The sequence below is a fragment of the Cyanistes caeruleus genome, chromosome 10 (assembly GCF_971803275.1).
Source record: "Cyanistes caeruleus chromosome 10, bCyaCae1.hap1.1, whole genome shotgun sequence".
Lineage (NCBI taxonomy): Eukaryota > Metazoa > Chordata > Aves > Passeriformes > Paridae > Cyanistes > Cyanistes caeruleus.
Window position 1 is genome coordinate 15419487 of NC_141710.1, and position 22011 is coordinate 15441497.

The following is a 22011-nucleotide window of genomic DNA, read 5'->3' on the forward strand; positions in this document are numbered from 1 at the left end:
GATGCTCCACCCAGGGGGAGGAACCAAGCATTCCTACCTGGATATAATCTCAGACTTGGAACACCACAGTCAGCCTTTTTCCACTGGATTCCCAGAGGAAGACCAGATTGTTATACATCACTACTGAACCTTCAGAAGAAAACTACACCCTTCTACAGGATTGTTATTTCAACAGAACCACATGTCACTCTAAGGAGACTGCAGCCACTGTTCAGACTGCTACCAACACTGACCAACAGGATATCAGGTAGTATTGTGACTCTGTCATTTTATTTTAATTTTCCTATTAAGTTGTGAGGTTTTTTTATATATACTAGTAAAGAACTGTTATTCCTACTCCTATATCTGTTGCCTAAGAGCCCCTTAATTTCAAAATTATAATAATTTGGAGGGAGGGGGTTTACATTTTCCATTTCAAAAGAAGCTCCTGCCATCCTTAGCAGACACCTGTCTTTTCAAACCAAGACAGATAGTATTAACTGATGGAAAGTCGGGGTATTTAGGACATTAGGTCAGGCCAGCAGCCCACACACCCCATGACTGCCACTCCTCCCTGCAGTAACTGCTCCTTGGTTCGGTGCAATTTGGCACCCGTGGACGCTGTGAGTGATCATTGCTCCTCAAGCTCTTCAGCACATACGACACTGATTTCTCAATCTCTCTGTAATTGTTTTGGAATATGAGGGTGGACGTTTGGAGACCAACTTTGCTAGGACTCCAGCCTCTGACAGACTGCAGTAGATCTGCAGAAGAATGTTAAAGCTTCTCATCTGCCCAAAACTTAGAGGACGAGGTGGGTTCCTGACAGCAGTGCATCTTAGCATGCCCACTGGAAGATGGCTCTCTCTGCTGGCAGAGCAAGCACAGCTGAACCATTCCAGTGGGATGAATGGTTTTTAGAGTGCCAAAGTGGGGTGAGGTGAACCCTGAATCCCACCTTCACCAACTGTTACAGAAGAACAGACTCTCCCCATGCAGCTCGTGGAAGCTGGGGAACTAAAAAGTTAGGATGCATCACCTAGAATCCCTCTTTCAGCTACAGTGCTGGAGGCAGCACACTGCTGGCTCTCTATTAGTTTGAAATATTTTTATTATGAGCCTTCCTCTCCTTTTCCTCTGGTGGGAAATAGAGGGTGACTTCCCTGACTGCTTTGTTGCTGCCTGTGGCTGTCACCCATTAAGGAACCTGCAGAGAGATACAACAGCACTGCTCATTTTGTGCACAACCTTGAAGTGTGACTTTTGGGGAACAGCAAAACCATCCACATAACATTTTCCAGGGCATGGTACATATAACCTCAGACTAGTTTTGAAGCTTTTATAAAGTCTGTGGCTTCTAAATCACAACGTTTCACCTTGCACTTGCTCCATTTTGGAGGGGTTTAATGGCTTCTTCACAAAGGTGTTGTACAAAGCAGGTGAGTAGATTAGAGTCTGCAATCATTCAGTGGCACATGGCTGTGGCACGGGAGAGGTAAGGGATGCTGTATTTTCCCTGGAGAAAGATTGAGCCAGTGCTGAAGCACTGCACGATGTAGACACGCAGGGCAGCTCTCTCCTTCCAGAGCCTCGGGAATTCACACTGGATACATCCATACACTGGATGATCGAGGAGAGACTTCATCACAGTCTCCCCTCCTCACGTTGGGAAGCAGAGGGGCAGGCACTGATCTCTGTGGTGACAGTGACAGACCCCAGGGAGTGCTCTGAAGCTGTGTCATGGGGGTTCAGGTTGGGTATCAGGAAAAAGTTCTTTCCCCAGAGGGTGGCTGGGCACTGACCGGGCTCCCCAGGGAAGTGGTGATGGCACCACGCCTGGCAGAGCTCAAAAAGCCTTTGGACAAGGCTCTCAGGCACTTGGTGTGACTCTTGTGGATGGTGCTGTGCAGGGCCTGGAGTTGGACTCGATGATCCTCGTGGGTCTCTTCCAGCTCCGGCTATTCTGTGACGCCAAGAGCCGCGGGGCAGGACCGTCGCGAGCCGGAACGGAGGTTCCAGGGGCGGATTCCCGGGACGCGTCTCCCCGCGGCGGCCCGGTCCCTTCCCGTGGTTCCGGGCGGACACGCAGCGGCTCCGCCCGCGCCCCGCTGGCGTCGGCGGGAGCGGGGCGGGGCCGGAGCGGCGGCGGGGCCGGGGCCGGACTCACCGGGCTGGGCTGCGGAGCGGCGCGCCGGTAGGGGGGCGTCCGGAGGGAGCGGCGGGCTGTCACCGAGGGGGCTGTGGGTGCAGGGGACAGGGAGCGGAGCGGTGCCTGTCACGGAACCGGGGCTGTCGAGTGGGTTCGGACTGGCGGCACATGAGGGCACCGCACGCTCCCCGGTCAGGGGTCCCTCCCCAGGCCCCTCTCGCAGGGCGGTGGCCGTGGCACAGGCTGGGGGCTTCGGGAGGTGCTGGCCGGGCGGGACGTGGAGCTCTGGCTTTGGGCAGGAGGGCAGTGTCTGCTGGGGTGGTCGTGATGCGCTGCGTCCCCTTTGTGGGGGCTTGGGCAGAGGCCGAGGCTCGGGCGTGATCCTCCGAGATGGCAGGACTGGCAGCTGAGAGAAGACAGAGGTAGACAGGCCAATGGGAAACTTTTGTAGTGCATCCTGAGCGCTTGGAGCGTGGGGATTCCGGGGAGCATCCCCCCGCCCAGGGGACAGTCAAGGCCTAGGGACGACAGTGAGGAGATGACCCTGGCTGCGGCAGGGGAAGGTGTGACCCAGCCGCTGCGTAGGTGCACATGTCCTCTAACCCGCTTTTTGTGTCCACCGAAGTCCTGGCTGCACTGATTAATGGTTTTGTAATTGGACTTGAAGTCCTCAGGAATTCTGAGAGCTGTGGTGCTCCTCTGTAGTCCTCACTCACTGTGGAGGGAGGTGCAGGAAGCTGCAGGTGGCCTCTCTGTCCCCACCCTGGGATGCTGCCGCACCAGGACCCTGGCAAAGGTTGGGGTGGTCAGAAACAGGTAATGCTGGGTTTCCATCTGCAGGACCCCAGGGTCTGAGGACTGCCACTGTATTTGGTTTTGAAATTCAGATGACAAATACCCAGGCATTATTTCCTGAAGATATTTGCCATATATACACACTTATTAAAATTCCTGATTTAGAAGTTTCTCACTGCGAGATCTGGGTTGTAACACTCTTGAAATCACTCTACCGAGAGCCACAAACAATAACTGTTTCAGTAAGGAATTGGTATTGGTCTGTAAACCTGCTAAAGGAGGTTTATACCTCCAGTCTCAAAAAGCTCTGTTGCTAATCCCTAAAAACGAAACAGTGCAGAAGTCAGGTCAGAATGGCCACCTATCATCATACTTCATTATCCCTGACAGTATCTTTTCTGGTATTCTGCATAAACTATTTCTGCTGCTTCACTCACCCAGCAGAGGCTGTCACATGTTGAGACATTGAGTGCCTGGAGGTACCCAGAAGGGCTGTGAGTTCACAGAGGTCTTGACAGCAGTTTCTCTTTTTTATGTGTGTATTACTTAGCAACACTATCTAGGTGACCACACTGAACTGTTTTCTGTTGTGGTTAGGACCACAAAAAATTAAATTATCTTAAGCTGTTTGGGACTTTGTTGGTGAGAAGCAGCATCTTTCCTTTGATTGCAGGACATGGATACCAGAGCTTGTGTATGCTCAGGCTCTGAGTGTTACCAGTGCCAGTAGGGGATGCAAGGCCTGGGGGGTTGTTTTAGCAGGTATAGCAAAGGTGTGGATGCTGTTGGACCAACGTGTGGCACTGGCTGAACAGGAATCCTTTCCTATGTTCGTGTGGATTTTAACACACTGTGGGACAGCTGCTTTTGTTGATCTTGATCCAAAGTAGCTGAAGCAGCCTGTGTTTTACAACTGAATGTGACTGTGCCAGATCCTGCAATAACCTTTCTAAGGGGCTCAAGGGCTCGATCATCCAGCTAGAGCAGATGCTGACTGTGGGGAGCGTCGCAGTCTGTCTGGAGGTGAGCAGGCTGGGTCATAGCCAGCAGCACTCTGTTTCCAGGCAAATGTTCTGCATCTGGAGACTGGGACAGAGCTGGGCTGGGCATGAAGTTGCCTTGGAGATTGGGCAAGATCTTTAAGCACTGATAGAAGAGAGATCCATGATGAGTCTTCTGTGATTAACCTCTCCCAGGTCTCTGTCTCCACAGATCTCCACAGGGATACACACCAGTAAGGTTAATTGGAGACTGGAGGTTGCAGATGAGGGAGAACAGGGGGAAAAGGATTCTCTTCAATTTATGGTCAAGGAATGCAGAGGAATGCAGGGTCTCTTTGATACTTTATAGCCTGGCAAGGGACTTATCTGAAGTGACAGGACTTCTCCCATTTCCCTGAGGCTCTGCCTTACATGCTGTCCATGTGTCAAGGCAATTCTCTGCAGACAGCTGGCAGAGTGCAAAGTTTAGTAGTGTTGCCTGCAGATGAGTCAGCAGAAGAGAAGTATCTTGTTCCTGTAAAGTGCAATGATCTTGTAGGCAAAGCAGCACATGACAGTCACATCTGACTGTGCCAACGCCTCCCAAGTTCAGAGGGACGATAGGACAGCCTTGGAGCAGGTGGTGCCACCCAGGGAGCTATGGGTGGCCCAGGGCCTTGCTGGTCCAGCTTCCAATCTTGTGCTTTGGGTCCCTGGTGGGAATTGAGACAGCCTTGGGCTGGAGCATTTACTGAGTTGTTGCAGCAAGCTGGTTTTCAGTTTAAGTAGCAGCATTTATTTTGCTTTGCAGGTAAATCTGCAAGTGAAAAGCAGCAGAAATGGCAGAAGAAATCCTGCTACTGATGTAGGTTTGCAGTTACAATTCTCCAAGAAGCTCTTCAGGACATCAAAAAAAAAAAGGCAGATGGGCCAGGTCCTCATGCCATCAGTGTGCTTAGAGTACAGAAAGCTCTGACCTGCTTCTCTGGTGTAGTGTGATGCTGGAGTTCTGATTCCACCAAGACTAAAAAATGGCAGCACTGTCCATAAAGGTTCAGACAGTGAGGTAAAGCTTTGGCTAAGCAGGAAGATTTGCTGGGCCTATTCTGACATCTTCCACCTGCCAGAGGTGTGAACTTTGGTGTTGTGGTTAAATTACAACTCTGATGATGGTATAGTTAACTGACACTAAGGGAGAAGTTTTAAATTCCTTCCCTGCCTATATATATATGTATGTATGTATGTATATGTGTGTATATATATATATATATTTCTAGTAATCAATGCTTGTCCTTTTTCCCCTCCCAGAACTGACTGTGTTTCAGTGGGATTCAGTGATTCCCTGACAGGAAAAGCAACTCTTTTCCCATCTGGCAATCAACTGCTCCTCGCAGAGCCTGTGCAGGTTTCTCTTTCAGTGAGTTAGCTGGCAGGTGATGCAAGGCCTTTCTTTGATACAGGATGCACCAAAGAAATAACTTTCAGGAGAAAAGTTAAAGGAGAAAAGCCTTGAGTGTTTTATAAAGTGGTGCAGAGACTGTGATATGCCCGTGGCTTTTTCAAACGAGGCATTTCCAACTTTGCTCCTTTCGAGCAGTTTCTCTTATTCAGCCATGAACTCAATAATGCAGGATGGTGACACCTTAAAATAGAACAATGTTAATATTTTACAGCAAGGCTCTTTCTTCTGGTTATGCTTGGTTTCTATCTTGGAGTGTTCAGAATGAGCTTTGAGAGTTATCTTCTCTTTCCTCTTCCCCATCTGCTGCAAATGTAATTAATTTTAGAACAGGCAGTTTTTTATGCATTTGGGGAAGCAAAGCTGTGTCCTCATGTGTTAAACTCAGCTACAGATGCTGGATCCCACTAGTGGTAAATAATTGTTTGGGATGCTATTTTAGTCACCTGGGTCAAAATGAAGCATTCTAAGATTAGTAGGTTTATTGCAGTAAGTTGTGGTGTGTTCCCATTTTTCATAAAGACAAGCCTGGTGGTGGGAGGACTTCCCAGAAATGCACTAGCTGCAGGACAGAGGTTTTAAAGTTCTGAACAGTGGTAAAATTATTGTTTCATTTCTGCATTTATTTGAGTAATTAACAGAGCTGTGTCACTCACGAGGTGCACAACCCAGCTGTCCAGGCACTGCAGAGGCTACTTCAGCAACATCTCATATGTAAGGTTAGAGCAGACAGAACTTATTTTTATCCCACCCTTGAAGATGGTTTCTCACTTGGTACATTGGATAGGGCTGCTGCTGTGTGGCTGATGCTGTCTCACCACTGCTGCTGATTTAATGCACAGCGAATAATAGAATCTCCCAAGTTGGAATCTATTCACTTAAGTTGTTGTTGCCATCATTTAACTATCTGTGTATACCCTGAGAAATGGAAAAGTTAGGGTGGAGGAGAGCAGATGGTTGGGTGTGGGAGGAGCTGGAAGAAGCTTGAGTTTTCTTCTGAGCTGGGACAGTGCTGTCCTGTACTGTAACCTGCAGTTCTTTGGCTGGCCATGAGATCTGCACCCAGCAGCAAGGGGCTGGTGATAATTCAGCAGAGACTGTATTTGTGTGCAGTGAAGTCTGGTTGCTCTGATGGGTGATGCTGTTGTGGGAAGAGCTTCACCTGGTTGTGTGTGGGGCTGCTGTGTCCGTGCTTCAGTGCCAAACCCCCAGGTTTTGATGTTTTGCTGGGCAGTGGTTCAGAATGTCTGCATTCAGCACATTAACAGACCTTTTTAATTCTCTCCCAAGGGAAGGAAAGTGGTCAGAGACCAACAGGTGACTTGAAGCACAGTGACATTATTTTAACCAAATAACAAGAAAATCAGTTGCTGTTTCCCCCGTGTTTCCATGATTCTGGGGTTTCTTGAACCAGAGACAGATGTTTGCTGCTTTTTTGGAACTTCATGGTTTCTGCTAGGACCACGGTGGTAAATGACCGACACAGAGTGTGCTTGCAAGATGACACCTTGCAAAATGTAAGAATGACTTGTGTCATAGCCTGTGTTTTCACAGAGGCACTCTGGAAGCTACTGCATTTATAGCAATATATTATTTATACTGCATTTATAGATCTCACTTGAAAGTTAAATGTTTGCTTAAATGTTTGAAGACTTGGACCTGAGGGTTCCAAACTTTTTTTGCCTGAGGTTATGTTTGCACCCTCCCATATGTTTGTTCTCAGGAAATAGTAATTCAATTACTGGAATGGGGGAAACGGCAAGCTTGACTCACAGGCATTATGGAGTGAGTGCTGGATGGGTCACACAGCTCTGGAATGTCCTTGTGGCTGCTCTTGACTCTCGCTTTTATCTTCTCCACAGTATTTTTTGGCTCCCTATTGACCTAAGATCCTCTTTCCCTGTTCTTAATACATTGTGGTAGGTCTAGCAGACTTATATGTGTGTAGCCCCAAACCAGTTCAGCTGTGCCTGACCCTAAAACTGTCCATAAGGTATCATCATGCTGATGCTCAGTAGGAGGGAGGGAGAGATATTTGCATCTCGTTAAACTGCATTGGACTTACTACTTTGGAGCATTCCTTAATCTTGAGTCATGTGTGCTTGGGTAAGTCCGATCACTAAATCTGCTACTTAATAGCTCTTTCACAAAGCACACCCTTCTTGCCTGCCAAACAGCAGAGCTTTGCCAGTGGCCCTTAGCGAGGACAGTCCCAGCTCATCCCGAGTAGAACACTCAGCAGAGCCCCTCTGCTGCTGAAAAAGGTGGTTATTCAGGGGGATATCTGCTCTTTGTCACACCTTGCACTTGCCCCACCTAACATTCCAGTACACCCACTGCATGTGGGTGGGGAGACGTTTTAAATTCCACACCTCTTTAAATTCCACCACTCTTATTATTAGGGAGTTGAGGCACGCACCTAAGGATCGCTAAGGAGGGGTCATACTGCTCTCTGGAACAGCAGGCCAGAACTGCCATGCCCCTGGAGAGGGGCACACTTCAAGTTAACAAGAGAGATAGTGGTGCTTTTTAGTTTTTGCAAATCTAGCACCCATTTCTAACTCCTGCAGCAGCTGGAAAGGGAATATTCACTGTCATGCCTTCGTATAAATCTCTATTTTTCCTTCAGCTGAGTTACTAATACTCCAGCCCTTTTGGAAAGGTACAGTGATTCCAGCCCAAAGAACAAATAGATTCCTTCCTTATAACTGTCACCATTTCTGTCCCAAATTGGTGGTATATCTGTCTGTTCATCAGAGAAGCAGTTCAGCTGAACCACAACTAATTGCAAACTGGTATATAAAGTGCCAGAAGTAAGTGTGGCCTAATGTGGTGTCAGCAGCTGCTTCACCATCTGCTGAGTCACCACTGCAGTGGGGACAAGGGACAAGAGTGGAACACGGTGGCAGCCGTCCCCAGGTGGGCTGTCCCCACTGGGGAGCTGCAGCTTGGTCTTACACAAACGACAAAGCAAACAGCAAGCCTATTTAAACTCATTTAAGTTATGAGCCCTTCCCCTGCCCTTATCCTTCTGCATAGACCTTCCTTCTTCTCTTCAGGACTGTACAGAGATGCAGCACACTCAGCAGGTGCCCTGGGGGTGTAAAGGGTAAAGAATCCAAATGAGAGCTGGATGAGGGCTGAATGTGAGCTGGGCATGCCATAATCCTTAGGTTGCCTTTTAGATGTGAAAATAGCATTATTAACCTCGTAGTAATGATTTGTAATTTGCATTGCAACTCTTGTTTCAGTGTCTCTCCAGCCAGCTGACTGCTGCACGCTTCTCTCTGCAGAACAGCTCTGAGTTGCATTAAATGATTCAGTATTCCCACCAGGCACTGTTTGTCAAGTCTTGGCAGCTGATGCCAAGTACAACTGGCTAAGCCCCTTGTGAGGTGGCTGTGTCTTTGCACTGACCTTCTGTACACTGTGCCTGCAGTTGACTGATTCTGTTTTGGAAGAACTGAGAAATATCTCTTTTATTTTTTTTTTCTTTTTTCCCTCTCCTTCATTTTGTTCCAGTGCTTTCTGGACGTGCTTGGCAAGATGGAGCCGCCGACCTCCTCCAGGCTGAATTCCCGAAAGAGAAGGAAAGATGGATCAGGCCCTAATGGGGCAACAGAGCTGGATGGAATCCCTCCAAAAATGTCCCGACGCTCACTTGTAAGTAAGCAGAGATAAGAATTTTGGGAGCCTGTGAGATGAGGACACTGAGCTGTAACAGCTCAGTACAGGTGGTGGTTTGTCTGTGGACAGAGAAAACAAGAGGGGGCAGGGGATAAGAAACAAATGACAGTAGCTCTCCTTCTTGCAAATCCAGTTTGGAATCTTCCTTTGTTCATACTAATAACATACTTACAGTGTGGGCTTAAATTAGGTCTGAGGCAAGCATTGCTAAGCTGCTTTTGTGGTGTGTCCGGCTTGTCACTTAAGCTGAGCCAAAGAGGCATGCATTTAGAGAGCCATGGAGAAGTAAGCATTTCTCATAGGTGGGTTTTAAGTGACCCACTGAGAGAGAAGCACATAACAACTGCAGGAGGGACTGAAGCCTGTAAGCACCTGAAGAAGTGATTTGTTGAATCCATGCTCTGATGCACTGGGAAGATCACTGTTCATTCCATTTTCTTGGTCTGGAGAGAGAACGCCTTTTTGTTGCTGGTACTTTGGAAGTGTCCAGGAAAAAAACACAGCAAACAACCAAAAGGATTTATTTTCTAGATCAACCTTGGAGTGGATTTAACTAGCTAAAACCAGTGGGATCTTTTCTGAAGGGGGTCTGATCCAGTTAATGCTACTGAACAGGGCTGTCTTTAACTTGTCCTTGCCACAATATTGCGACAATTGGCTTTTTATAGTTCTTCTCTGCCCTCTTCCTGGAGCTGCCCTGTGCATCACGTGTGCTCTAGTTGTTCTTTTCTTATCTCTGTCAAAAGCCAGCTACCATCCCTGCCATGTCATACCAGGGTCATGGTCCTTGGCAAAATGTGGTGATGTGTTGCAACTTCCCTCCTCGATGACAATGTTCTGCTCTTCAGGAGGGCTTCAGCCCTGTCACACATCACTGACAGTGGTGATGAAGTAAGAGCAGCACCAGCAGTGAGAACTGAGGAGGCAGGCACTGGGGAGAGAGGCTTGAGCTATTGTGTAACTTATCCCACAGAATCTTTACATCCTTCACTGTTGCGAAAACCCACCCTGTCCCTCTTAAAGATCCCATGTATTTCAGTAAGGAAAGAGAAGTGTGCAGGTTATTTATTATTCCATGGGAATCACTTGCTCTTCAAGTTCATGTCTGTCCTCTGTTAGAAGTAAAACATCTGTGAACAGCACAAGACAAGTAATACCTAGCCACTTTCTGAGCTTCCTGCCTGTTTTTTAGCCACAGGGCAAACACAGTTCTGATGAAAGATTTTTTATTTCCTTTTGCAAAAGTTTTATTTATTATAGTGAGAGTAGTAGTGTTGCCTAACTGTGAGATTACCTTGAAGCCTTTTCCACTCCCATCTAAGCAGCTGTTGGCAGAATGTTCCCCTGAAGCTCAGCAGCAGATGGTGGTAACAAACCTGTTGACACGTAAGCCTGTTGTATTGTGCACATCAGGTTGAGTTTTGACCCTCACTGGCCCTGCAAGAGAAGGGCAAGACTCTGGCAGGATCTTCTGAGGACATGCCTCTCTGTTCCTCTGATAATTTTGATAGGGCTTTTATGTGCTTTTATTCCTAACTTTGTATCAGGTATGTGTCAACTAAACTGCCAAGAATCTGGTTTTATAGGGAAGTCCTAGACTTAATGGCAGTGATGAAAGACCTGCAGGCCTTATCTGACAGCAAGGATCCTGGTAGAGGAGGTACTGTGTGAAACGTGGAGCCCTCAGTAACTTAAAGGAGATGTTCAGCAGTAGCAGTTCGTTTGCATGTAGTGGTCAGTGGTTGTTTTCCTGTGCATTTCACTATAAGCACTCTAATAAGGAACGACACTGGCCAGAACAGCAGTGGTTTTTGTGGTTGCAGTGGTGCTGGACACTGCCATGATTCTGCAGTGGGACAGGAAGCCAGAGAGGAAACTGCAGATTAGCCTTTTTCAGCTTGAAGGTATTATTGTAATGATTTGCAAGCTTGTTTCCTAGTGCTCTGACTCAGGAACAAGATGTCCATTGCAGCCTTACACCTTCCAGCTAGAAGGAAATTGAGCTGTTTGTTTTGTAATGGGAAGGGCAGATGTTTCATTTCTATTCAGAGCAGACCAGAAATGATGCCTGGACTTCAGCTGTTGATTAAATGTACTGTGTGGTCAAGCTAGCAGGCTAGAGGAGTTTTCTTGCAGCAGTTGAAGTCATTCTGCCACAGATGAAGATCAGTCTCTCATTTGTATGGCTCAGAAATGGTGGCAACACACACATTCCCTGGGAGTTAGTGCTGCAGTTAGTATTGCTCTTCTTCTCTGTTCATATACTCAAATCAAGGAGCTGTTAGTTTGTACATCACAGCACAAACACTCAGGAAGAGCAGAGTGATGGTCTTGCCAGAGTGGGCACAGCTGGAGTTGAGACAGTGAGGTTGGAAGCTTGGCTTGTGCTACTGTGAACTGCTGTTTGTCAAAAGTCTGAGTTTAGCAGCTGCAGCTCTGATTCTCTGATTTTCTTGGTCCAGTATAAATACGGTCTTCTAAACCCTTCTTTTCTCACTCTGTTCCTCTCTCTAAACTCAGGATAATCAGCCTGCAAGGCTGTTTTGAGGTTTTGCACTAATTAGTCTTTAATACATGTGTCTGAATTGTGCAGAGGCACAATGAGTCACCTGTTGCCTAGGACATTGCAATGGCAGTGCCTGTGATCTATGAACTGCCCTCGCTTTTTGCACTCTCACAGTGAAACTTTGCTGGCTGTTTAGGGGCTGAGGGAGCCAGCTCCATTCTCAGATGAAGTGGAGATCGACTACAGCAAGCCATACATCAGAGTAACATATGAAGAAGCCATGAGAGGGACCCCTTGTAAGTAAGAACACAGACTGGAAGGGAATTGTATAAATGTTGGGTTTGGGGGGTGTGGGTATGATTGGGATATCTCTGAGACGAAGCCTTGGACCAGGTTTACAGCCAATGACTTAGGGAGTGCTTTGGTGATTAGATAACTGTTTCCATGGGAAATATGGCCCGTCAGTACACCTGAAATTTGAGTTTGTGTGAGGGCACTACAGATATTTGTTTTAAACTCTAGCTGAGCCACTGACAGCCATAGAAATGCACACTTTCTGTAGTACTTTGTCTGAGGTAGCTTAAAGTTAAGCACTTTAAAAGTCATATTTTCTGCAACTTGAAGCAGGCAAGTAAAACCAATTTATATCTTTGTCCAGAATGTCCCATTCTAGCCTGGGTTTGAATTAAAGTCAGTGTCATTAAACACCACAGGCCAGCCCCACAACAAGAATGTGTCCTATTATTCTCTAAACCAGGCTGGGAGAAACACTGTCCCCTTTGCAAGTCCAAAGGGGAAGCAGAGGCACAACAGACTCCTGAAGGATGACGGCCCTCTCCTGCCAAACCACGTGTGCAGACAGCACTTCTGTCTACCTGGCTGCTACTGAGAGATGAGCCAGCTCAGACTGAGACCTGTCTGTGGTTTCCTGCCAGAGGTTCTAAAAATCCAGTGTCTTTCACAGTCTGCATTAATTTCCCAGATGAAAATCTCCAGAGTCGGCACAACAGTCTCTGATTTCAGCAGTGGTAGCTCTCCTGCCTGCCAAGACTAAAATACAGTGCACAATTCCTTGTTGCTGTTTGTGTCTGTGCTCAGGAACTGTAGCTGCTGTAGGTACAAAGGAAAGATAAAGATATCCCATCCCCTTTGCAGAATGTGAATGAACATTCATAAAGGTCTGCTAGGACCAGCCCTCTTCTGGCATACAGAAAGCTTTTGCAGACACAGAATTGTGTCTGCTTTTCTTTGAGTAGTTCATCTGTGTTTTTGAATAATGCCATACACTGTATATGTCTGGGGGAGCTAATGATGCTGGTCCCTAAACCAGACTGTGGCAGCAGGCTGCAGAGGAGGATGCTGTAAAGGTCTTGAGATGCCAACCTGGCAGGCAGGAGGAAATCAGGCGCCTGTGAAACATTTGAGCCAGGTCCCCTCTGCTATCTCACTGTTGTGCAAAAATTTAATTCTGCATTTGGATTTCCATAGAAGGGAAATGTTCAGGGTTTGCATTTCCCTTGCTCTCCCTTGTTTGGGTGATACATGGTAGGCTTTCAGTCCACTTTTAATGCATTTGTATTTCAGCTCTGTGCTCAGATGCATTTGTTTCCACATGGGAAGGCAGAGAGCCAAGCATTTGTCTTCACAGTTCTGTCCTGATTATGGTGCTGCATTCTGTAACATCTCCTAACACCTCCATTACTTTCAGAAGGTCCTCAAATGTGAGTATGAGCAGCAGCTGCTTCTCCAGGAAGGCATATTCACATTTGTCTCTCTGTCTCTTTGGCACAGTGGATCGCCCTGTCAGAGTTTATGCTGATGGAATATTTGACTTGTTCCATTCTGGACATGCCCGGGCCTTGATGCAAGCAAAGAACCTCTTCCCAAACACATACCTCATTGTTGGAGGTAAGGAGTGACCTTGTTGACTTTGGCTGTTGCAGGAGTACAGTTTAGCTCTGCCTGTGGTTGTGCATACAGCGGTTTTGTCTTGTGACCTCAGTGACTCTCACTGCAGACACTTATCCTAAATGTTGCTGGAGTCTCATTGCAAAATGTTGAGGATTGGATATGTCTGCAGAAAGATATCCTGTACCAAATGAGTGCTTAAGGAAAAGATCATGCTGTTTTAATTTGACCCCTCTATTTTGTGACAGGTACGGGTGAGTTGCACATCTGACTATCAAAATATACTAGAGATAAGTTGAGCATCTACTTTGGACTCGTAAAAGAGACAGCTAAAGTATGAGTCCCTCCATGGCTGCTTTTTTCACCTCTATTGCCCTGCAAGTCACTCCAGGCTTCAGTTTCCTGCTGGAGATTGCTCAATGCCAGACAGATCCCACTGGGAGCGTGAAGATCATGGTGGTTTCTTGGGCATGTGCCTGGACACCTGGAAGTCAGTGAGGCCTTCCTTCTTCAAATAGAAGTTCCCCATTTTGTCTGTTAGGTCATAGATGTTTAGATGATGCCAAGAGTGTCTGGCTGAGTGCCTGAAGGGATCTAGCAGAGGTGTTTCAGCCAGGCTCCTTCAAGAATGTAACAGGAAAAAAGATATCCCTCTTCTGGCTGCTGCAGTACATGGGCCTCTGTCCAGGCAGTGCCTCTGCCCATCCCTGCACCCATGCTAAGGGCACATCAGGCTGTGATTGTCATCTGTCAGGAGCTGACCCCTGGTCAGGCTGCATAATGATGCTAATGTATGAGAACTGAAAATACCTTTAACTAGTTTTCTCAATTCCCAGTGTCTTTGTGAAGCAAAATGAAATTCTCACCCTGCCATAGAACAGTTATAACATCCTTGGGTGGTTTGTGTCCTTACCACAGTTATTGCTGGGAGCATTTTAATAGTAGTATATGCCTGCACTTGTGTGCTACTGTAGTGTCTAGGAGGGGAAGAGAGAGAGGAAAGCTGAAACAGTTGCTCCAATCTACAAACTGCCCTGAGCTTAGAAATCTTAAAGGCTGAAAGACATCCCCATGTACATAAACACTACAACAAACAGGAAAATAACTTCAGGTCAAACTATTAACATATTAAAATAGCCAGGAGTGTAACCACATTCCATGCCTCTCGGAGACAGGTGAGGAGGAGGGCAATGAACTGCTCCCCTTGCACCAGGACTGAAGCTACAGGCTACATCCCAAGCGAACATTAGCTCCAAGCAGGGAACAATCTCCCCCACTCTTTATCATCTGTTTGTCTAGAACATAAATATATCCAATACCAGTGAGACTGGTAATGCCTTGTTTACTTTTGAGTCTGATAATCAAATAGAACTCCTTCCTCAATATCTTACATTGCAGATTATGAAGAGTTTTTAATTTACTTTTTCATAGAACATAATAATAATTAAGCTTGATCCTGTGAACTCCCCCTTTGTTTTAATGTATCTTTCCAAGAAATAGGCTGTGGTATGGCATTTTATGAAATCAGAAGTTCAGGCAATAAGTTTTTTCAGATTCCAAGCCTGAGACATCCATTGCTTTAAACACAGATTTCTGCCCAGCAGACCCCCAGGTGCCATTTCTTACAGAAGAGTGGTCTTCTGTGTTGGCTGGTTTTCTTGATAAGTGCTGTAAGCTCTGGAGACCTTAAAGGCTTGGGATGTGGGTCCCCAGCTTGGGCAGAAATTCCCCAAACAGCCTGCCCAGAAGTGTCCTGCAGAGGTCCCAGTTCCTGATGCTTTGTGGCTGGAAAGCTGGGTTTGAAACACCAGCCTCTGTCAGCTGCTGGCATTGTCTGGTTCAGCAGGGTGTGGGCAAGGTCCTTTAACTGTAAATCATTGGGGTAAGTGCCTCAGACTCAGTGTTCTCTGCCTGTTTCTCCAGTCTGCAGTGACGAGCTGACCCACAACTTCAAGGGTTTCACGGTAATGAACGAAAACGAGCGTTACGATGCTGTGCAGCACTGTCGTTATGTGGACGAGGTGGTGAGAAATGCACCCTGGACCCTCACACCCGAGTTCCTGGCAGAGCACAGGGTAATTTGTGGTATCTGATCTGTTTGGAATTTTGATTAGCCTCTCTGTTTACAGTAAGAATTCATCCTTGGGGGTGACCTCTGCCTGAGCAAACTGTTTCTGTTGAAGCTCCTCAAATATAGAATGAACTGGGTTATGGGAATTGTGAGTTTCTTGGAAGTGTAGTTGCTGAGCTGGCATGTAATGCTAAAATAGAGATTGTGACACAGTGAAAAAGCCTGAGAGGGTTCTCATTATTTCAGGAGAAGTCGGTGCTGGTTACTGATAGGTGTGAAATGCAGTAGGGAGAGGATTACATGGGTTAGAAGGGATTTCTGGGGGGTGCCTGGTCCAACTCCCTGCTTATAGCAGGAGCAGCTTAGATATACATCAGCTTCCCTGCCACAGGAGACCAGACAAGTTGTCTTGAAAGCCTTTTATCAGTTGGTGAGATAAAGTGGAAGGAATCTCTAACATCTGTTGAACAGCTTTGGGAAGTGAAGGAGTCTCCAGGGGAGCTTGCTTAGTTTACCGTTGTTGCCGTTAACAAGCCATTTCTCTGTGGAGTTTAGAGCAGCTGTGCCCTTATTCCCAGCCTTTTCTTTCCTCTCTGTCATTGCTTACAATTCACAGGCAATTGCCACTGAGAACACAACTCTGTTGTGTTGTAAGAGGGAAGTGTCTTGCTGTTCTCTCTCACACCCCTGAGTGGAGGTGTTGAGCCGAAAGTTACCATCTTTCAACAGAAGGACATCTGCACTTTCCAGATAAAATGTTGACTTGCTTTTTAAATTTTCAGATCGACTTTGTTGCACATGATGACATCCCCTACTCTTCTGCTGGCAGTGATGATGTCTATAAGCATATAAAAGAAGCAGGTGCGTCCCCCTCAGATTCTCCAGGGCTTCCTGTCAAAATCTTCTGTAGTTTTTCCTGTACCTCTGTAATGCAAGATTATGTCCCTCTGGGAACAAGGTCTGTCCAGGAGGCTCTGGTGGCCAGAAAAAGCAGCTCTGGGCCCTGCTTCATAACACTAGGACTATTCCATGTCCCATCCCAAGCATGGCCCAGCATTAATTCCTAATTTCAATCTAGTTATTTTGATTGAATTAACAGCAACCTCTTGAAAATATACTACACTTTGACTTAGAGATTCTCACAAATGGGGAGTCTAATGAACTTAGCAGAGGGGCACCTCTAGCTGTTTGCTGTAAAATTCACTGGGGGTGCAGCTTTTTTATATCTATCCAAACTCAGCCATCAGAGTGTTATATTTCCATCCATTTAAATGTAGGACCCCTTGTCCTGTCCTTGCCCCACACTATTCTGTGTGCAGTCAATATTTAAACCAGCTAAAGTGAGGACCTTTTCATTAGAATACCTGGTATTTTGACAGGCTTTTGGCATGTTTTGGTCTTAGTTAGGCATCCCAGAAAGGATGGCTGTGGTATTGTACATTTAAGGACAAAGATGTGTGAATTAGGAAGTGAGGTCTTGACAGGATAAATTGTTTCCTAATAGAGGTGGCAGTAGCTCTTTGCCGTGTGTCCTGCTCAAGCTGTCCTGGGTCCTTTTCCCCAACTTTAGGCATGTTTGCACCGACCCAGAGGACTGAGGGCATCTCCACATCCGACATCATCACGCGCATCGTGCGGGACTACGACGTCTATGCCAGGCGGAACCTGCAGCGGGGCTACACGGCCAAGGAGCTCAATGTCAGCTTCATAAACGTGAGTTGAAGTGGGTCTCACCACATGCTGCAGGAGCCAGAATCTTGCAAAGTGTGAAGAGAGTCTTGTCTAGTGATAGCACAGTCCTGCCATGTGCCAGTGAAAGGCCCATCTGCGGAGCTAAGCATTGGCACTAAACCAGTGTTCTTGGAGTAGAAATTAGACTTCCTGAAATCACCTCAGGGACCCACTCAGACAAACTGGGAGACTGCTAATGCTGCTTTCTTGGCAGTGATGTCATGATGATGTCTTACCTATTGAAAGAGCTGAGGAGAGGGTATGTGGCAAAATGTATGTTTTCTTGAATGAAGAGTGAGTGTTTCTTGATAGCAACTGCTGTCTCATCCCTCTCCTCTTCCCCCAGCCACCTCCTTAGGGTAGAGTCATTTGTTAGGATAAAATCTGATGCTGTTTCCACTGTGCTGTTCCCTTCCTGGAACAGCAGTGCTTGGGTAGGACAGTAGGATATGCCCTGATCCTGTGCTGTGCAGCTCTAGCCCTCAGAAAGAATGCATGGCAGAAGACATTTTTGATGTTGGAAGTAAAGTCGTAAACATTTTTTTTATCACTCAGATACTGTGCCTGTGAACAATGAAACAGGAGAGGTAACAGCTGCTTGGCCTCTCTTTGGCACATAACTCTCCCTCTGTTTAGAAATACCAAGCAGAAAGACTGACTGGTGCTGTTGTGATATGCGAGAGAGACCTACAGCAAATCATACTAATCTGTGTGCTGTATAAATATTTCCTTCTTCCATGCACTCCTATTAGATAGTGCTTATCTCTGGCTTTAGTTTTGCTTTGTGTACTGTGCCAGTGTCTGCCACAGAGTGTCTCACAGCCCCACTGTGTCTGCCATGTAGTCTAGGAAAGAAGTGTCATGGAAGTGAAGGAGAAGTGTCACCAGACTAATGGGGATGCTGAGTATCAAGCAGCAGTTCAGTGTAGTAACACAAAGCAGAGATGGTCTCCGCTCAAATCTTGTGAGCTGTATTCTGATCCACCACTCTCTGTGCAGGAGAAAAAATATCACCTCCAGGAACGCGTGGACAAGGTGAAAAAAAGGGTGAAGGATGTAGAGGAGAAGTCAAAGGAATTTGTCCAGAAAGTGGAAGAGAAGAGTATTGATCTCATTCAGAAGTGGGAAGAGAAGTCCCGGGAGTTCATCGGCAATTTCCTGGAGATGTTTGGCCCAGAGGGCGCATTGGTAAGGAGTTGTTCTGGGAAAATGGGAAAGGGAATTTTGGAGACATTAACAGACATTTTAGGGCTCCTACAGAGTCTGCATAGGAAAGCAGAAATTTGGCGTTTGTTGCAGTGCTCAGTGTGCTGCCAGTCTCCAGACAAGTGGCCCAGGCTTGGGCAGCCTATTTTCAGGGACTACTCACCATTGCCAAGGAGATAGTGCCAGTTATATTGTAGAGTGAAAAACTCCTCTGTCCCACAAGCAGGCCTGTAAACTCCAGTTTGTGCCCTGCTGACCACTGAGCTGCCAAGAGGATGGTGGTCACTTTGTCATTGGCCTAAGATGAGTCTGAAGCTACCTGTTTATGCCAGGCTTTCCTGCACTTCTGGGTGAATATCACAGGCATTTCTTGGAAATTAATGATGATTACACTGGGTGCAGTTTCCAAAGCCGAGTGATGCTGGGGCTTTTTCTGCTCTTAAATAGCATGAAGTTCTGAAGGGACACAACTCAAAATGCTACATGGGCTGTAAGTAGTGTCCATTTCCATGACTGTAATCCATGCTAACTGTCCTCTTGCTTCCCTCACCAGAAACACATGCTGAAAGAGGGCAAGGGCCGGATGCTGCAGGCCATCAGCCCAAAGCAGAGTCCCAGCAGCAGCCCCACACACGACCGCTCGCCATCTCCCTCCTTCCGCTGGCCCTTTTCCACCAAGACTCCTCCTTCCTCACCTGCCAACCGCTCCAGGAACAAGTCTGCAGTCACCTATGACATCAGTGAGGATGAAGAGGATTAACCTACCTGCCAGGATTTGCTGCAGACTGCTAATCACTGAATCCTAAGTCCAGACCCACTGGGGAACTCTAAATGAGCAAGAGAGCCATAGGAACAGGGCTGATGGTGAGCACAGGGCCTTGGAGGCACCCGTTGCTCTTAGCAAGGGCTGCTGCCTGGAAGCACATTCAAACCTCCTCTCCCTTTGTCTCCCTAAGTCCCCTTTTTATTGTTTACGTTCTAGCGGTTTCCAGGGTGAAGATGGTTTTTATATTTTAAGAAAATATTTGTTAAAAGGGCAAAGAATAGCACTCAAGCGTGGCTTTTGTTTTGGTTTCTTTTCCCTTGTTAAGCCTCCAGGCAAGAGGGAGAGTGGGAAGACCCATCTGTCTTCTTCTTTCCTTCAGCTCTTCTGTTTTATGCCCCCTACCCCCAGGCACTATCTGTGCCACTGCCAAACGAAAGACCCCTCAGTTCCTCAACCAGCATGACCTCGAGAGCACACACAAAGCAGTGGTGTAATGAGGCTTCTAGGAAATAGAGACATCCCTACTGGGCTGGAGCCGATAGGAATCTATCCAGCAGACCTGTAGTGCTCGCATGGCTCTTAACTGAGCTTCCCAGTGTGTTGCAGTGAGGACGTGCTGGGTGGGGAGTACCAGCTTGGCACGCAGGAGTTACACCCGGGAAGGACTTGCAGCACTGTAGAGTGGCACACCCCATAAAGTGCACAGCATTCACAGCTCCAAACAGTGGAGGGGCTGCAGGGGAAAGGCCTTTCCAGCTAATCTTAACAAGACTGCTAAATCCTGAGGTAAAATTGAGCCCTGAGTTGCTGTTGGAGAGAAGAGAATTAATCTTTGCTTCAGAGCACTTGCTGTCATGCATTTCCTTGAGTGTGTGAGAGGCCAGGTAGGAAATGAATGTGTGTAGTCTTTTGAGAAATTCCTTGTTCCAGTCTGTGGCGTGTTACGTGTTTTAGTGTCTGTCCAAATGGTCCCTCAGCACTGTGCTGTGTGTGTGTTTGTGTTTCAGTTGCTGTGCTCTAGGGGCTGGAGGAGTCCTTCACACTGGTGCCATGAAGTCGCTGCTCTAAGGGCAAAGCAGCCAGTTCACTGCCAGTGTGTGCAGCTGGACAGATGAAGGGCCCCAGTCCTGTGTGACAGTTACCTGGCTTGTGTAGAACATGCACAAATCCATGCCTGCTCACTCTGCTCCATGAGGCAGGGTGGAGGGAGCATCAGAGAGTGCTGCAGCTTTTTAAGGTTATTTAAATACACAGTGCTCATTTGAGTCCATGGTCCAAGTTGTGCCTGCTGTCATGTCTGTGATACACACCGAGCTTTGTGGCCTGTGGGTCCCCAATGGGACTTGCCCTCCCCATGGCTGAGCAGAGCAGGTTGGTCCACCCTGTTCTGCAGCTAGCACTGGAGAAATTTGCCTTGCTGTCTTGTAGCTGTGGAGCTTTTCTGCCAGGGTTTGGTTCTGTTACCCACTGTCTCTGGGTGGAGCTGCTGGGCTGAGTTGCCTGTATCCTGTGGTGCTGGAAACAGAGGACAGCTCAGACCCCTGTCAGCAATGCTGCAGGGAGGTCTCCAGAGCAGGATGTGAGGCTTGGGGAGCAGCAGATGCAAAGAGGAAACTCATCAAGTGCTGCCACAAGCTCGGCACACGCTGTGATGCTTCCAGAGCACATGGTGGCCCTGTGGTAGGAACAGGCTGCAGCTTCTTTCCAGCTTTTGTCTTAATGGTCTTTTGTCATGCTTCCCAAAGGGCTTGACAGAGGTTCTGTGCTTCTCTTGAGGCCAGAACCAGTATGGGAAAGGGTGTTTTGGGGATCCCTAATCTGCCACTCGGACCTCTTTCAGCAGGGATGTGCACAGCTGTGGGAGCATGGCTGGCTGCTGTGGATTTTAAACTGTAAGGAGCAAATAACAGTCACATGGTAGAATCCAGTTATTAATCCTCTGGTTTATGAGTGGTAGAACACTTACTTTGTATCACCCACATTGTCTCTTCCCTTATCTTCCCTTCCTCACCCTTCCCTCAGTACGGATGTTGCGGTTGCTTCCCTGAGCCAATTCACAAAGGCCAGGCTGCTTTAGAGCCTTACTACTGTTTTAAACACAAGTTATGCAACAGTGTTCTGTAAGTTTGGGTAACCATGGTGTTTTGGATGGTGGCTTGTTCTGCAGAGACCTTAACATACTTGGTCTCTCTGCAAAATCTGGGGTGCTTGGTAAGAAGCCAGCCGTGGTTTTACATGTAGCTTGGAATAACAGAGCTGTTTCTTGTAACCAATAATCTCTGCTTCCTCCTTGCACTGAAATTAAATTGGACACTGAAATCCCAGTCTAGTCTTTTTTTTTTTTCCTTTGCCTTTTTTTTTTTTTCTGGATTCCTTGACCAGTCTTCTCCAGCACTGTCATGTTTTACCAGTAGGTAAGAGCTTGATCTTTCAGCAAAATATGAACCAGGTTCCCCAGGATCATGTCATTCCCACAGATACACGCAGTGCTGCTGCTTCAGGGCTGTCCTGTGTACCTCTTGAGCCATCCCTCAGTTTTCAAAAGAAGCATTCAGAAGAGACATGAAGTAAAAGTTGGAAAAACAGTGGAAAAACAAAACTTCACTACCATGCAGTGAAGAACCCTGCAGAATTGATGCTGCCAAATCTAGAGCCATCTACTCACGTGAAACAGCCCTACTTCACTTCTTCAGTAGATCTGGGGTGTGAGCTCCAGGGAAAGTATTTTCTGATGGCCAAGAACAGCAGCAACAGGACAAAACTGAGAGGTACCA

At 47.1% G+C, this 22011-nt stretch overlaps 1 protein-coding gene across 10 annotated transcripts; it reads left to right on the forward strand.

Moving 5' to 3' along the window:
- The first annotated feature begins 25 nt into the window (after positions 1-25).
- PCYT1A (phosphate cytidylyltransferase 1A, choline) lies at positions 26-21561 on the forward strand. 10 transcript variants are annotated; one of them, XM_086843134.1, is made up of 13 exons: positions 2106-2173; positions 4715-4969; positions 5212-5320; positions 5994-6081; positions 6653-6879; positions 8885-9025; positions 11752-11851; positions 13347-13463; positions 15387-15538; positions 16317-16395; positions 17105-17247; positions 18265-18453; positions 19025-21561. In XM_086843134.1, the coding sequence occupies exons 5-13, from the start codon at positions 6808-6810 to the stop codon at positions 19229-19231; spliced, it is 1200 nt and encodes a 399-aa protein (XP_086699260.1). In that variant the 5' UTR covers positions 2106-2173; positions 4715-4969; positions 5212-5320; positions 5994-6081; positions 6653-6807; the 3' UTR covers positions 19232-21561. The 10 variants fall into 10 exon arrangements, with proteins under 10 accessions (XP_086699264.1, XP_086699263.1, XP_086699267.1 ...); XM_086843135.1 differs by lacking the exon at positions 2106-2173 and adding an exon at positions 2265-3946; XM_086843133.1 differs by having other exon boundaries at positions 2170-3946; positions 4715-6081.
- The last annotated feature ends 450 nt before the right edge of the window (positions 21562-22011 follow it).